The sequence below is a fragment of the Amphiura filiformis genome, chromosome 13, assembly GCF_039555335.1.
Source record: "Amphiura filiformis chromosome 13, Afil_fr2py, whole genome shotgun sequence".
NCBI lineage: Eukaryota > Metazoa > Echinodermata > Ophiuroidea > Amphilepidida > Amphiuridae > Amphiura > Amphiura filiformis.
Window position 1 is genome coordinate 54,758,447 of NC_092640.1, and position 15,203 is coordinate 54,773,649.

The following is a 15,203-nucleotide window of genomic DNA, read 5'->3' on the forward strand; positions in this document are numbered from 1 at the left end:
ATTTCAATTACTCGCTAAGACATTTTGATTACTGAGAAACTCTGTTTTAGAGAACCTTGTCTCAACATAATTATTATTTATTTGCAATGATACAATTCATGCTCCAGTCAGTCACGTAGTCCTCATGCTTGACCTGATTTTGCTACCAAGCATCGTTCTATAAATAACTGAGGTATTCCCCACTAATACTAGTCTCGTATTCTCATACAGTCACAATGCAGATCACAGTACTGCGCACATGCAATGAATCAGTAACCTAATGAGCGTAATAAATAAATCAGATCAAACTGGTCAGCAGCCGCTATCTGAGCGAGTAGTGTATCTGATCACAAGCCCACTGCTGACAGTCAAATGCGATCGTGGTACAAAATGTAGAACAAACCTTGTGATAGACAAGAGACAGAACAAAAGTGGGCCTGAGACAAGATAAAAGTGGCATCAATGAAAAACCTGAAAAAATTATGGGGCAACATATGCGACCATGGATAATACATTCAAGGGTTGAACAGAACAAAAAAAAATACAATTACAAACAGGAAAAGATAAGACATTATAATAAAATAAGATAAGGACAATTCATTCCATTAATTTTGAGAAAATTGCATTATAAGTTTTTCAATTTTGCCCACTGCCCCAAAGTAAAATATAAAAATGGTTATTGGAAGTACTGGAAAACTGGATGAAACAACAGCGATACATTGATATGCAAATAAGAAAGTTTATGTACATATTTTACATAAATTTAAATGTTTGATATCGACAGCCTAATTGCTGTGTAGGTTGATCAAAGCCTAAAAAGTCACAAAGGCACAAAAATCAAAAGTATCATTAAAATTACTAAAAACAACTTGACGAAATTGTAGCAAATGGGAACAAAAATTTGAGCAATCGAGATAAAAAAAATTATAGATGGGGTAAAATGGGGACAAAAATTAGGCCCCCCCACCAGTGGCGTAGCATCATAGGGGCATGTGCCACCCCTCCCCCAATCCATTGATCTGAAATTTTAGAAAATCCTGTAGGAAAATTGCCAAAAACAGTGTGTGCAGTGTGCCCCCCCCAGATCCAGTGCCCCCAATCATGGTCTGTGCCCCCATATGATGACCCACACTACACCACTCCCACCCCACACCTCACACACACACACACACTAAAAGGCTGACTACGCGGTGAGATTGGGAAAGAAGCCAGCTGGTATCTGATAATACATTAATGTGTATGTTGAAAGTCCAAAGTCTGATTTAAGATGATGTACATTATATACGTATTTCTCATAGTAATGTGTCTGCTCACCAATCCTGGTCTGCTAAAATGTTTATCTTCTGACGTGACTGACGGATGTAAATAACAATCTGAGTTTTTCATCAGTCGGCAAATCAACATACTGTAAATGTTACAGAAAAAGATTGTGACGCATGTTTTAAATATCAATGCGATGTTTGTGTTATTGATGGCATTTGAAACTGAAATAGCTTGAGTGCTTATATAATGGATTTTGTTTTGGATTTAAGTAAGAGCTAATTAAAATGGGGGAATGACCTTTGTGTGAGTGTGGGAGTGTTTTTGTGTGGGGACAGGGTGCACAGTCAGAAATTTGCAACCAAGTGCGATAATCCTTAAATCTCCCGCTGGAATTTTGCATGAATCCATGGATTCTTGCCATATAATTTTGTATGATATACCGTAAACTGAAATATTTACGAGAATCCATGTTGTTGATGATGAGAATCTTTGCGAGAATGGATTCTCGTCAAATTTCTGACCCTGAGTGTGTGATGGTCTTTGTCTGCAAACGAGGACATATATACACAAGGCCTTTACCTACAAATGTACCTGCAAACGAGCACCATCCTCGGTTCATTGAGGTCTGCAGTAAGTCGCAATTCCATGCCAAATGCATTTTTGATGTCCTATTATACGTTAAAGATACAGACCATGGTTCTGCAGGCATATTACATACTGTGTATCATACATGTAAACAGCTACGTACACACACAAAATGTGATATATTGGTCTGTGGTATGTTGATTAAATATCGATTCAGACATCCTTATTTTGATAGCAATAGACAAGGTCCGCGATTGCCTGTGTTGAAGTTTGTGTGGGCCTCTGATTTTGAAATATATGCAACATTTTTGTTCATTTTTATTAAATGCACTACATCATGTGCACATTCTACACTCTATTTGTGAGATGAAAGTTGTCAGGAAATTTCCCGAATGCAGGAAATGGAAACTGATTGATTTTATCGTATGATGATGAAACTTTGTGTGGTTTTACCTTCAGGGCTCGAAATAAGGAGGGCCCTCGGCCCCGAAAATCAGTGAAGGCCCTCAAAAGATACATCCGGCAGGCCCAAATGGCCCGCAAAAAATTTACCATTTTCCTCACTTTTTTGTGGGGTTCATAGTTTTAAACCAATAGCCCAAATGCGGGCCCACAAAGATTTGTGAGGGCGCTCAAACATTTACGATCGAGGGCCCAAATGGTCCTCAAAAATTCTGTCTTATTTCGAGGCCTGTTAACTTTTAATATATGTCACACAATTTAAAGGTCATCAGAGGTCAAATTATGGTAACGATAATCAAATTTTAACAAGTTTTTTTTTTGTTTTTTTTACTAATTTTACCTATTGTGATGAAACTTGGTGAGAGTAAAATGTGATGTGATTAAAGCTAAATGAGTTGTGTGTTGCTAATATTGATTTTAGGATACAGCCAGTAGTTTCAACTTCCTTTGTGTTTCATTGTTCTGAGCAACACTATGGCCATGTTTCTCTAATCGTAAGTCCGATTGTGATGTGGTTTTCATCAAAATAAAGCTCTAAAAATGGCACATTTAACAAAAGTAAAAACAGAATTTTGATTTTGCTCAAGAAACAACTAATTTTGATTGATCGCTATGTCGTTAATATGTTTGGGAAAAATTCAAGGTCAATTTTAAAAGTAAAAATTGATGGATTTTGAATTATTTTGAAAGGCTGAGACTACTACGGTAAGGCCAGAAAAAAGTGTCTGATTGTCCATATAGATCCTATTTTTTTTTTTTTTTAAGTCATAGCCTAAACATGCTTGCCTAATAACAAATAGCCCAAATAGGTGTGAATTTGGATATTTCTCTACTGTATACCACTTCATTCGTGTTTTTAAAACAATTTGAAGTGTGAAGAAATTATTTTAAAACTTTTTAGGATGTCAAACATTTTGAAGAAAAGAAGCAATTTTGGTAATTTCCAAAATTAGGGTCAGTATTCGTTTATACAGTAAAACCAAAAAAAAGATGAGGACAATCAAACACCATTTTTTGTCTAATATCAAGGTCACACAGAGGTCAAGTATGGTAAGTAAGAAACTTGGTGGAATAACATTTGGGAACAATGGGACAGACAGCCAGGGGAACTTTGCGGTTATGAACAGCTGTATTTTTTACTGAACATGTTCATCAGGACTTATGAAACATAATAGTAGAATTTAATAGTAGAACTCACTGTGGACGTTTAGATAAAGATGTCTGGTAGACATCGAAACGTCCACAGTGAGTACGGTACTGTTTATTGGACTAGAAATAAGAAAATTCTACTAGCTGTATGTTTTGACCAAAGACTGTATTCAGAGTCTATGTTTTGACTTTACTTCTACTTTTAAATGTGTTTTGTCTTTTTTTCTTTGAACAGAAAATGGATGACTCGGAGGTAGTACTTGATCCACAGAGGATTGTCAAAGGTCCACAAAGTCAAAGTGAAATTGATAGTAAGTCTGGAGGGCAGGGTGAGGTGGGGGTGGCAAGGGTGAAAATAAGAGAGCTTGAACCAGGGGACACTTTGGCAAAAATAGTGGCCCCTGGTTCACCAAGATTTGGAAGAACCAGGAGCCATTTCCAATTACCAAGGGGCCAATAAAAATAAAGATGTGCTGGATGCATTTTAAAAATAAGCACTATTTGCTTGTAATTTGATATTTTTGGTTCATTATCCAGGGGGCCAGTTCTGTGAGAAAAGTGTCCCCTGGTCAACTAAAATTGAGATGGAACCAGGGGCCATTTCAGAGTTTCTGGGGACCAAACGGCTCCCATCTCCCACTTGATTTCACCCCTGGTGGGTGGTTGGGTGGGGGTGTTTGGGTTGCGGTAGTTGGTCCTCATATTAGTGTTATTATTGACTCTAGATCGCGAGAGTCAGGTGGTGGCCGCATTGCATTCTCTAAATTCAGTAAATTTTCATTGTCAACCGTGTCATTGAATGGGATTATTTTGAAATTTTAAAACGCTTGAAATATCACAAACAAATAAGCCTATGTTGATAAATAATATAAATACAAGCTAAAACCGCTGGGGTTCGATAATGAACCCCACAAAACTAACCGACTATATTGGAAAATGCCATACGGCCGGGCGGTTTCACAAGTTGCCGGCTCGATCATGTCATCCGCCGCCTGGCGAGAGTCAACTAAAAACACTAAGTCTTAACTTCAATTCCAAAACAAGGACCGTGAAAGGCCTGAAGCCAGTACTGAGGGAAAATTTTAAAAAAATCCCTATTTCTCTGATATAAACCATGTAGTATTTGTTTATTTCACAAACCTTTGACTATAGGGATGAGGTTTTTGTGATGGTAGGGAAAACTATTGCACGGTGATAGGTTGTGTCATTTGTGATTGACCAATTAGGTGGCCTGATTTAGTCATGAATATTAATGAGGTGTAATAATATACAAATACAACATGGTTATAGGGGAAGTAAAGCAAACTATTTTCCCCGAGGTACTGGTTATGGGGACGAGGTTGTCCTGTAAATCGGGAAAACTATAATTACACAGTGAAATAGAATAGATCGTTTCATTTGCGATTGACCAATAAAGTAGCATGATTTGCTCATGAATATTTATGAGGTGTAAATATCTCTACGTACTAGCTTATACGACATGCCTATCATCTATGACATGATAGTAGATAGTAAAACCAACAGTTTTATCTTTTATTCTCTAAATATAGGAAGTGTCTATATACAGCATGTTCAGAGGCTGAACATACCTCAGGTTTTAAGAACCCTCAAAGTTTCATACCATGCATACAGACACGCTTAAAAATGTTGATTCTCTGAGGTAAACTAAGTTAGAGGGATATAAAGGGATACAATAATTTAGTTATCGTATAGAAACTCAGCCTTTCGCCATCTTCTTGTGGTACAAATGATATGTGTGTTCATGCGTCAGACACTACTCCTGCTTTGTCCATTGCCCAGTTTTGGTTTACAAGCTGTATCAAATTCAAAATGATTGGTACCCATCAGTTTTCATTGATAATGGATGAGCATGACACATCAAAATTAAATGTTAGATCAAAATAAATTGTAGATTTAAATTGTAAAACAAGTCATAAACTATACATTCTGGACATTTCAAGAGTATCCAATGTTGTATTTGGAAGAGGCAGGCTTTTCAATAAACATCAAAATTGATGTGTACCAATCATTTGATACACCATATACTTACAGAACAGGATAAATCATAACTTTGGTCTCTACCATTACTAAATTATTGTATCCCTTTGAGATTTTAGGGCTTTCTAAAGACTCAGATGTGCTATTTTCACCTTTTTTGTTAAAAATTTATGTGAAAAAATTTATGAACTTACTGTGCGCCACTTCAACTTACTCCAAGCGCCACAAGTAGCATGCACACCACCAATTGAGAATGCCTGGGCTAGGCACTAGGGTTCTAGTGGCAAAGCATCAGATGGAGGTAGCTTGTGATGCATGGGGTGTTTAATTTTGGCACTCTTACGGTTTCCAAATCATTGTAAGTTTCATGCCAGTCTGCATAGGGCTATTTCATAATTGATAATGACAGATGATTGATATATATATTTGCTAATAATATAAGTATGTCAATAATTGAGATATTATGAGATATTATTTTGAATTGTTATATCAATGATAATTAGTAGTGTTTGCTTAAAGTTTATTATCTGTAGTTAAATAAACATTCCTACAGACTACGTATGGAAGATTCAGGAATTCCAAATGTTGGGACCCAAGATTTGACTAAAAACTTTGATTTTGTCACAAATACAGCCCCTAAGGCCTTGATGTTTAAAGGGTATTTTTAAGTATTCAAGTACAAATGTACAATTTTGTAATATCAGAATTTTGATGAAAAAATGGCATCCTCCTCAGCAAATGTTACTATTGTTTTGACATTATGATGATACGATACATTACTATACATACAAGGTTCTGTTATTCTTTTCTTTTATTGTTTTTTTTTCCAGGTCATCGCAAACACATCTATGTGGGCATTCACATGCCAAAGCCTGAGAAGCGCCATCGTCATCACAGAGGGAAGAAACACAAGAAACAAAATGGCGATTCAAATGGGTTGGCCAATTCAGACGCAGATGCCACCACTGAGACGCCACTATTAGGAGGTAAGAATGGCAAACTATGTGAGACATGTTGCCGCAGAAAGATCAAGTTGCAAATCCTTATTATCTATTTATGGCCTAGAGTTGCTACAAGTCCTCAGGCATGTCCTTTAGTCCACTGAATTTTTTTAATTCATCAGAAACCATATACACAATCCACCATAATATAATAGGCCTATTTATTTTACAAGTTGAAATTACATACAGTATGCTATCAACAGTGTACAGTGTGTATCACCGCTGATTCACTGCGTGAAACCAAAGTCATTTGATCATAGCTGGCCAGGTGCCCAACTCGGCTGTACATTACATGGTGTGTTTATGAGATGAAGGCACCTGTGACTATTAAAAATGCCTGTGGCCATCCTTTGCGATGTTCTGTAAGCTGAGTGTCTATAGTACCAGGGAAGATAGTACATAGGGGGGGAATATTATGGACCTACATAGTGCTTTAGCCATGTTGGATTTATGAGTATAAAACTTAAAAGCAAATGCGATTGTGAAAATTATCAGTTGGCCTGATGATGCATCCTAGATAGGATGTGAAATATTGCCACTCATAAATAATGTAAAAAATGTAAGTCCAGTAGATCATATTACAAGTTCATAACTAAAATCAGATGGATGAAATGGGATATTTGATATTAATTTGATATGGGCTCACTGAACAGCTCATAGTGATCAAATGGAAATGATTAAAAATTGAAAGAATAAGGAGAAAGGCTTAAGTCTTGTATCAAGGCTAGTTATGGTCATTATCATAATCTCTGGATCATCAAGCTTTAAAATGGTATAACTTGCCAGGATTACTCCTTCACTTGGTATTCAAAAGTCAATATTTCAAAGAAAAATTATTTTGTTATAAACATGTTTGATGAAAACCATAATTATTTCCTTTTCTTCCCTGGCAACTTCCCGCTCATTTAGTGAGAACAGGTTTCAAATGAGTACAGGTCGAAAGACCAAAAGGCCATTTATAGTCCAAATACCCAATAAAAGTATCATAAACTCTAATCTTTACCCTAAGCCTAAACTTAACCCTAACCTACAGTATAACCTAACTAAGCCCTAATCCTAACTGTAAACCTAGCCTTGACTCTTATCCTAACTCGGACTCTCACCATAACTGTAAACTGGGAGATATATTACAGGTATAGCTCTTCTGCACATAGCCTAGGACTGGTGGCTTAACATCCCCAAAATGGAGGACAGAATACTCTCATATACTCAATAGTAATTTTTTAAATTCTCAATAGTTACTTGGAATGTATACTCACCTTAAAGATCATGTGATTTCGCAATAAATTAACATATGAAATCATGTCGTTTCCCCCTTGCAGCTGCCCCTACTGTTGAGCAACCTTCTGCGAGAGTCAAGTTCCTCCTGGGAGAGGAAGCAGATGAGGAACATGAATCTCACGAAATCTTCACTGAAATGGAGGAATTATATCAACATGGTGAAGATGACATGGAATGGAAGGAAACCGCCAGGTATGTATATATCAAAATTCATAAATTTCATAATTTTAAATTTTCATGGCCATATTTGGAATCAGTATGAAAATTCCATTAAAATGAGTACAAACAAGCCTAGTTTTGGTTCAGTGGTTCTTAAGATAGCTCTTGATATTTTGAGAAAATATCATAAACTTCAGATTTTTCATATTGAAACCTATGGTTAGCATGCAAAGCATTAAGAAACAATGGCAATATCACCCAGCAATAGGGTTACACCACAAAATTAAAACCAGAGAACCAGGACTCGACCGCCATCTTGATACAGGCATGGAGCAAAATTTGGGGGTATTCGGTTTCCCTCGGAATGCGCTTGAGACATTCGTTGTCATGCAAGCGCGACATGGATGATGGGCGCATTCGAGAGACGCACTTGATGCGACCTGCACGCGAGTACCAAGACGCTTCAGATGAGACGCAGAATTGTTTTCGTTCATCTCCGCGCACCGTCAGCAAGTACCCGAATACCCCCAATTTTCTCCCCATAGCTGACGGCGCGATTGTATGTGGCGGTATATGTATAGGGAGTCCCGGTTCTCCTTCTCTAATTCTGTGGGTTACACCCAACCTATGCCTAGAATTAAAGCATTACACCGAAAATAAAACTAAATCCAAACTTGATCATTTTGTGTCACAGATGGATCAAATACGAGGAGGAAGTGGATGCAGGGGCAGACAGATGGAGTAAACCCCACGTCTCCTCATTACCACTACACAGTCTATTTGAGCTTAGAAGTTGCATCTTAAACGGTGCCGTGTGCCTTGATATGGAAGCGGAATCGCTAGAAACAATTGCAGGTGAGAGCAGGGAAGAAGCATTCATGGAGTAGGTTTAGGGGGGTTCAAGAGGGTTTGGTTAATCTAAACTGGTGCTATGTGCCTAGATATGGAAGCAAAAACACTGGAACAAATTTCGGGTGAGAGCAGGGAAGAAGCGTACATGGAGTAGACACCCCTTCCTGCTCCAGAGGACCGAAGGCACTCAAGGTTTAGGTAGGTCAGCAGGGTTGGGTTAAGCACAAGTGATACCGGAAAACTGCATCTTGTAGAACCACCACCACTTGAATTCAAATGTCATTTTTGGGACCCCTTTAAAAAATGTCATGATGTTGGTATGGGATATGAATATATATTTTACATACCACGTAATTCACTAATCTCCTTGTTTTATTTGATTTCCTATATAGGTCTGGTGCTTGATAAGTTAATAGCTACAGGTCAATTAGAAGAAGAGAAACGAGAGCAGGTCAGAGAAGCGTTACTACGAAGACATCACCACCAGTGCGAGAAGAAACACAAAGAACGCAAAATCAGTAAAACTGGAAGTTTCCTGCCCTCAATCAGGTCCCTGTCGGATATCGGACGGTCGTTATCCGGTACTCACCCCCATAAAACTATGGAGCAAGGTGAGATATGATAACAATTTTTGTTATTTGTAGGTTAGGCATTCATTGATCATGACTAGGTGATCGTGATCGGGTTGTAGGTTAGGCATTGGTAGATTGGAGAACTTGTTGCTTATGGAAGCAGAGATGAATTTGTAATGTTGCATCTGAGATCAAGGCAGAGGCGCACTGTGATTGGTTGATGAGCTGTGAAATGCAGCATGTTTTGTCCGATTGACAAGACATCAGATGCAGCAATCCAAGTTTATCTATGCCAGAGATTATAGTATCAAGACAGGATTCCCTCAATCGACGTTGGGCAGGAAAACCCCCCTATGTGTCATTGGCCCCTGAACATGTTTAAAACAAAACCTCCTATGTAACCTGTTGGCAGTTTTTCTTTTAAACATGTTCAGGGGCCAAAAGCATATAAGAGGTTTACCTGCTAAGCGACACAATGAAATCTTGACAATAGGCTAATTGTGTGTATGCTTACATGAAGGAAGAACTGATTGGGCTATTCCAGTTGAAATCCACACACCCCCTATGGAAGACATGATCTTAATCGTCCACACAGGGAGTGTGAATTTCAAATGGGATTACCTAAATGGGTGATTCCAATTGAAATCTAACCCCCTGTGTGGGAGATAAAGGTCATGTCTTCCATGGATGATGGATTTCAACTGAAATCAGGATTGAGTTTTAAAGGCGTGCGAGTGCGATTACATGCACGCCGCCGCCTGAAAATACGCAGAGGGTGCGATTTTTCGCACACCTAAAAAAAAAAAAAAAATTTTTTTTTTTTTTTTTTTTTTTAAGTTTTAATTTTTATTTAGAATGTCCCTGGAACTTAAAAATGTCCCTGGAAATATTTTTAATTTTTTTTTTAAACTTGAAAAAAAAATTACAAAAAAGATTTTAAAAATTATAAATTCATGTTCAAAATAGGCAAATTTATAATTGATGTTCACATTACAACCTATTTATGAAGTAAAGAAGCATACAAAACAAATGCATTTTAAAATCATTCATAGATTATTATGTGATTTTACAAATTTGCCTATTTTAAACAAGAATTTATAATTTTTAAATCTTTTGTAATTTTTTTTTTAATAAAAAAAATTCCAGGGACATTCTAAAGTTCCAGGACATTCTAGGGACATTCTAAATCCAAAAAAAAACTAATTAAAAAAAAAAAATTACAAATGACACTAGCAATAAGTCCAAAGTCCAGGGACATCTATGCAGATACACCATTCATTACCCCAGAGCTTTTACCATAGAAATTTAAAAAAAGTACATGTATGTTGTCACAATTGAAGTTTTAGCTGAAAATGAAATCATAGTCATACACCAGTTTTGAAAAAAGCACACCTTGGTTTATTTAGGTGTGCGATTTGCACACACCTAAAAGCACACTCGGGTTATCCAGGCGTGCAGATTTACAGCACACCTGTCACATTGCAAAACTCAATGCCTGTGAAATAGCCCATTTCTCAGTGTTGCATTGACATGAGGCTATGCAAAGCATTTTACAGTACACTATGCACAGGCATCAGCCCACAAGCCTCAGCATACTTAACAGGACAACTGATGCCTAAGACACACCTTATAAACCATTTAGCATCATTCAGGAATGCAGATCTATATAGGTACAGAACCTTATCCACCATTCCAGAAAAATGCAGCACTAACTTTTTGGGATATAAGAAATATTATTAAGGTCTGCCAAATGAAACTTATATCAATCCTAATCATTTATAGTCTGTCCACATAGAAGTACAAAGTAAATAGACCTCGGAAACTGGAGGTATGAGAATAATTATTTCAGTGCAATGCTTCTTTGGCGCGCCAACTGCTGCGCGATGATTTGTGCACTCACGCTCTTCTGCTGTCAAGCGTCAGCGCTCAGCGTGTGCAAAGCATCGAACCCCGATGCCACAGATTTGGTTTGTACTTCTAAGTGGACAGACTGTATTTAGTACTAGCTGGAGATCAAAGAAAAAGTTCACTATTGTACTCATTTCTTGAAAAAAGAGCCAGAAACTATTATTTTTGGCATGTTTTCTGACAATTGAGTCACAAAAATCGAAGACTTTGAACAAGTCTAAGCACTCAAAATCTTGACAAAGGTTTGCTCAAATTTCACTTTGAAACATGTCTTTTCCCAGAATTGGAATGCATTAACTGAAAATAGTCTTAGTACAAGTCTCTGGGCGGGCTTGATTGTCACAGTATACGAAAAAAAACATAAAATGCATATTTTTGGCCCTTACTTCCAAAAATTAGTCAAATATTAAAATTTTACTTTTATTGCCAGTTAGGACTAACTAAAGGATTGGGATTTCATTAGGGTTTCATTTGGCAAAACAAGAATATTTTATAAAAAACAAAAAATTAGTGCTGTATTTTTCTGGAATGGGGAGTAATCAGGCTTCATTATCCATCACAGCCAGGATCAGCTCCCCGAGTATAATTAGAAAAATTCACAAAAAGATTGTTAGAAATATTTATTTTATTTTGTTCCAATTTTTTTTTTGCATTATGTCAAGGTGATTCATCAAAAAGAAGCTCTACAAGTTCTATAGGTTTGTCTATACACTGTATAAGCCATTATTTTCATCAGGGTTCTAGCTGTGTGAACTGCCGTGCTCGCGACTGATACTAGCCTATTTCCCAATCCATCATGTTCGCAAAAAAGGTTGTACCTGAGCCAGGACTCTATTAATTGATTGATAAAATTAACCAACACTCAACGTGGGCTAGCTAAACCCCTGATTTTCATGTACAAATATTTGTGCGATTTGTTATGCCTCCACCACAAGACATACTGTTTTTGTATATAAACAGTTTAAATCCTGTTGCGACCATTATTATGTTTTGATGAATCCAAGTGTGTGAAAATATTTGATCCAAACATAATAATGATAAATTTTGATGCTTTATGCCCAATATATATTCATCTCGCTATGAGTTTTAAAATATTGGACTTAACTATGTCTCGTCCAATATTTTTAAACTCATAGCTCGGCAAATAAATATGGGCTCAATCGATCCAATTTTATATCAAACTTGGGCCATCGTTGCATTATGACTGAGTACCTTCATGTATTAGTGGTATCCAAGGTCAAAGGTCATTTGAGGTTATGTTTGTTTGTTTACCACTCATACAGTTTGACATTTAGCTGATATAAAATCTTTTTGAATTTAAATCGCCCCATGGTGGAGGCATCTCAATCAACGCCTTGCGTCAAAAACCGTGACTTTTTGCTGTCGCTCAATCCTGCCCCATATGTGCAATGTATTATTGAAAATATTGTGTGTTTTTAATTTACAACTGCGGCTAGATTTGCATAATCACGAATATCAAACCCTCCCCAAAAATTACCACTTATACAGTGTATTTCCGTATGTCATTTTATTTATTAATATTTTTTGCTTTGATTAAAAGTTGATATTTTGAGAACTTGTCCAAATTTTATCCAAAAAAATATCATTGAGTGTAATGATAAAATTCTGGGCATGTTTTTAAATATAGTTTATAGTTTGTGTGTGTGACCGCACCCATACAATGTGTAAAAGATATTATTTGTTTGACGTGGTCGATTTGGTTTGAAGTGTGTTTGTATTCAGGGTCGAGATGCCGAGATTTTTAATGAATGTGATATCATCAAAGTTAGTGTTAGACATAATATATTCTTTTATTTTATTTGAAGCAACATACAGATATCTCTTGTCACATCAATATAATGTCATAGGGCTATTACATTCAAATCCACACTCCCCCTGTGGAATATTTTAGCCTAGAGGGAGTATAGGTTTCAATTAGAATAGACAGTAGGGAACTTCCATTTGAAATACTTACTCCAGTTGTGGAAGGTATAGGTAAAAACCATATACAAGAGGAGTAAGTCTTTCAAAATACTTATCCCTACCCAATTCAATCTTCTGTGGAAGACTTCTTTTCCACAGGGTTGTGGCAGATTACAAACACATTCAATTTACTTCTGCCTTTTGGAAGAGAGCTTCTCTACAACTCCTCTTACAGGCGATTTATGGGTTGTGGCAGATTACAAGTGAATAACCTGTTTTTCCCCAAACTTGCTGTTTTTACACATTTACAATTTACACTATTAGCAGGGACTGCCTTTTGAGAGGAGTGAGAGCAATCGCTCCTCTACAACTCCTCTTAAGTTGTATTTGCAAGAGCGATTTATAGCTCCTCTAGATGACTTGTTCAAACAGCTCTTCTAAAGCTCTTGAAGAGACCAGAAGAGCATTCAGTGGCGTAGCATGGGTCATCACATTGGGGGGCACCGGATCTGATTGGGGGGTACAAGCCATTTTAGGCAATTTTCCTATGGGATTTTTAAAATTTCAGATCGATTGGGGGGGGGGGCACGTGCCCCTAAGACGATACGCCACTGAGAGCATTCTACAGCTCTTATTAATCTCATTTTGAAAAGCCAATCCCTGCAATAGTGACTTTACCTTGCATCAAATAAGTCAAAAACCACATTTCTGGGGGAGAGACAAATATCAAAATCTGGTTATTGGTCAATTTTTAGCCCCAGCCAAAAGACACTAAACTCTTGAGCAAGACTTCTAATTTTGAAATCCATACACCCCTTAATATCCCATAAAGGGAGTGTAGATTTCAAATGGAGTCACCATTCAGGTATCCCCATTTGAAGTTTGCACTCCCTGTATGTGGTGTATTCAAGTAAAATCAGCTGTTTTGGGCAAAAAGTGAATTTATTTTGACTTTTAAAAAATGAACGCAAAGCGGGGAGAAAAAAATTCTATTTATTTACAGATTTAGGGATTCCAGGATATTCAGCAACTTTCATTGGCTGCCCTTAATCTCAATTGTTGATTTCAAATGGAGTCACCTATTGAGGTAACCCCTATTTGAAATTCAAACTCCTTGCATGGAAGATTAAGGTGATAAATATAGGGGTGTATGGATTTCAACTGGAATAGCCCATTATTTATGCTGTGATAAAGCAGTAGATCAAAACATGTTTATGTCTAATTGTTTGGGAAAACAATATTCGATTAGGCGATAAAAAAAGCTGTTCTACAGACCCGACCGACCCAGATGTCCTGTTTTGGGATTTTTTGTTTGTTTTATTTGCTGTGAAAAAAATGCAAGAGTAGCAGGGGAAAATGCAATGTCCATGTATATACAGATTTAGGGATTCGGGATGGTCAGCGCTTTTCATTGGCGGTCATGGGTCAGTGTGCTATTTCAGTTGAAATCCATACAGTACACCCCTTGACCTCGAAGACTTGACCTTAATCTCCAATACAGGGGGGTGTTGATTTCAAATTCACACTCCATCTGTGGAATATTAAGGTCATGTCTTCCATATGGGTGTATGAATTTCAACTTGAATAGCCTAACCATGGTTTTCAGTTCAGATTTGCTCCACTTCCAACTTGATGTGAGTTGCACATTTTTTTCTTGTGATTTTTTAAAAATGAATAGACAAATCAAACATAATTTTCTCACATGTTATGAAATTTTAACTCCCTTTTCTTACAGCTGCAATGGAAGCCTCAGGACACAACAGCTCAGATAGCAAGCTAGAAAAGAAAGGCTCCGACCACAAACTCGACAAGAAAAATTCCGACCACAAACTTGACAAGAAAAATTCTATTACTAATCTGCCTAGAGTTGCCAGCGCTACAAGTATGAAGGTAAGGAAAACAAAAGAAGTTTGTCCTCATCCTGGATCTCAATCTGGCAAATCTGGGGAAAAGGGTGTTTGTTGGGTGTTTTTTTTTTTTTTTTTTGGGGGGGGGTTTCCTGTGCAAAAGAATACCAACCCTAATTTTTAAAATATCAAAAAAAGTTGGTTGGGTTTTTTTTCTTTCAAAA

General features: G+C 37.1%; 1 protein-coding gene across 1 annotated transcript in view; it reads left to right on the forward strand.

The window, feature by feature from the left end:
- Positions 1-15,203, forward strand: part of LOC140168533 (electroneutral sodium bicarbonate exchanger 1-like) — a 73,820-nt gene that overhangs the window by 11,987 nt on the left and 46,630 nt on the right. The window contains 7 exon segments of the mRNA XM_072191932.1: positions 3,674-3,749; positions 6,267-6,422; positions 7,760-7,910; positions 8,572-8,732; positions 9,122-9,340; positions 11,872-11,907; positions 14,868-15,022. Of these exon segments, the coding sequence (XP_072048033.1) occupies positions 3,674-3,749; positions 6,267-6,422; positions 7,760-7,910; positions 8,572-8,732; positions 9,122-9,340; positions 11,872-11,907; positions 14,868-15,022 (954 nt within the window).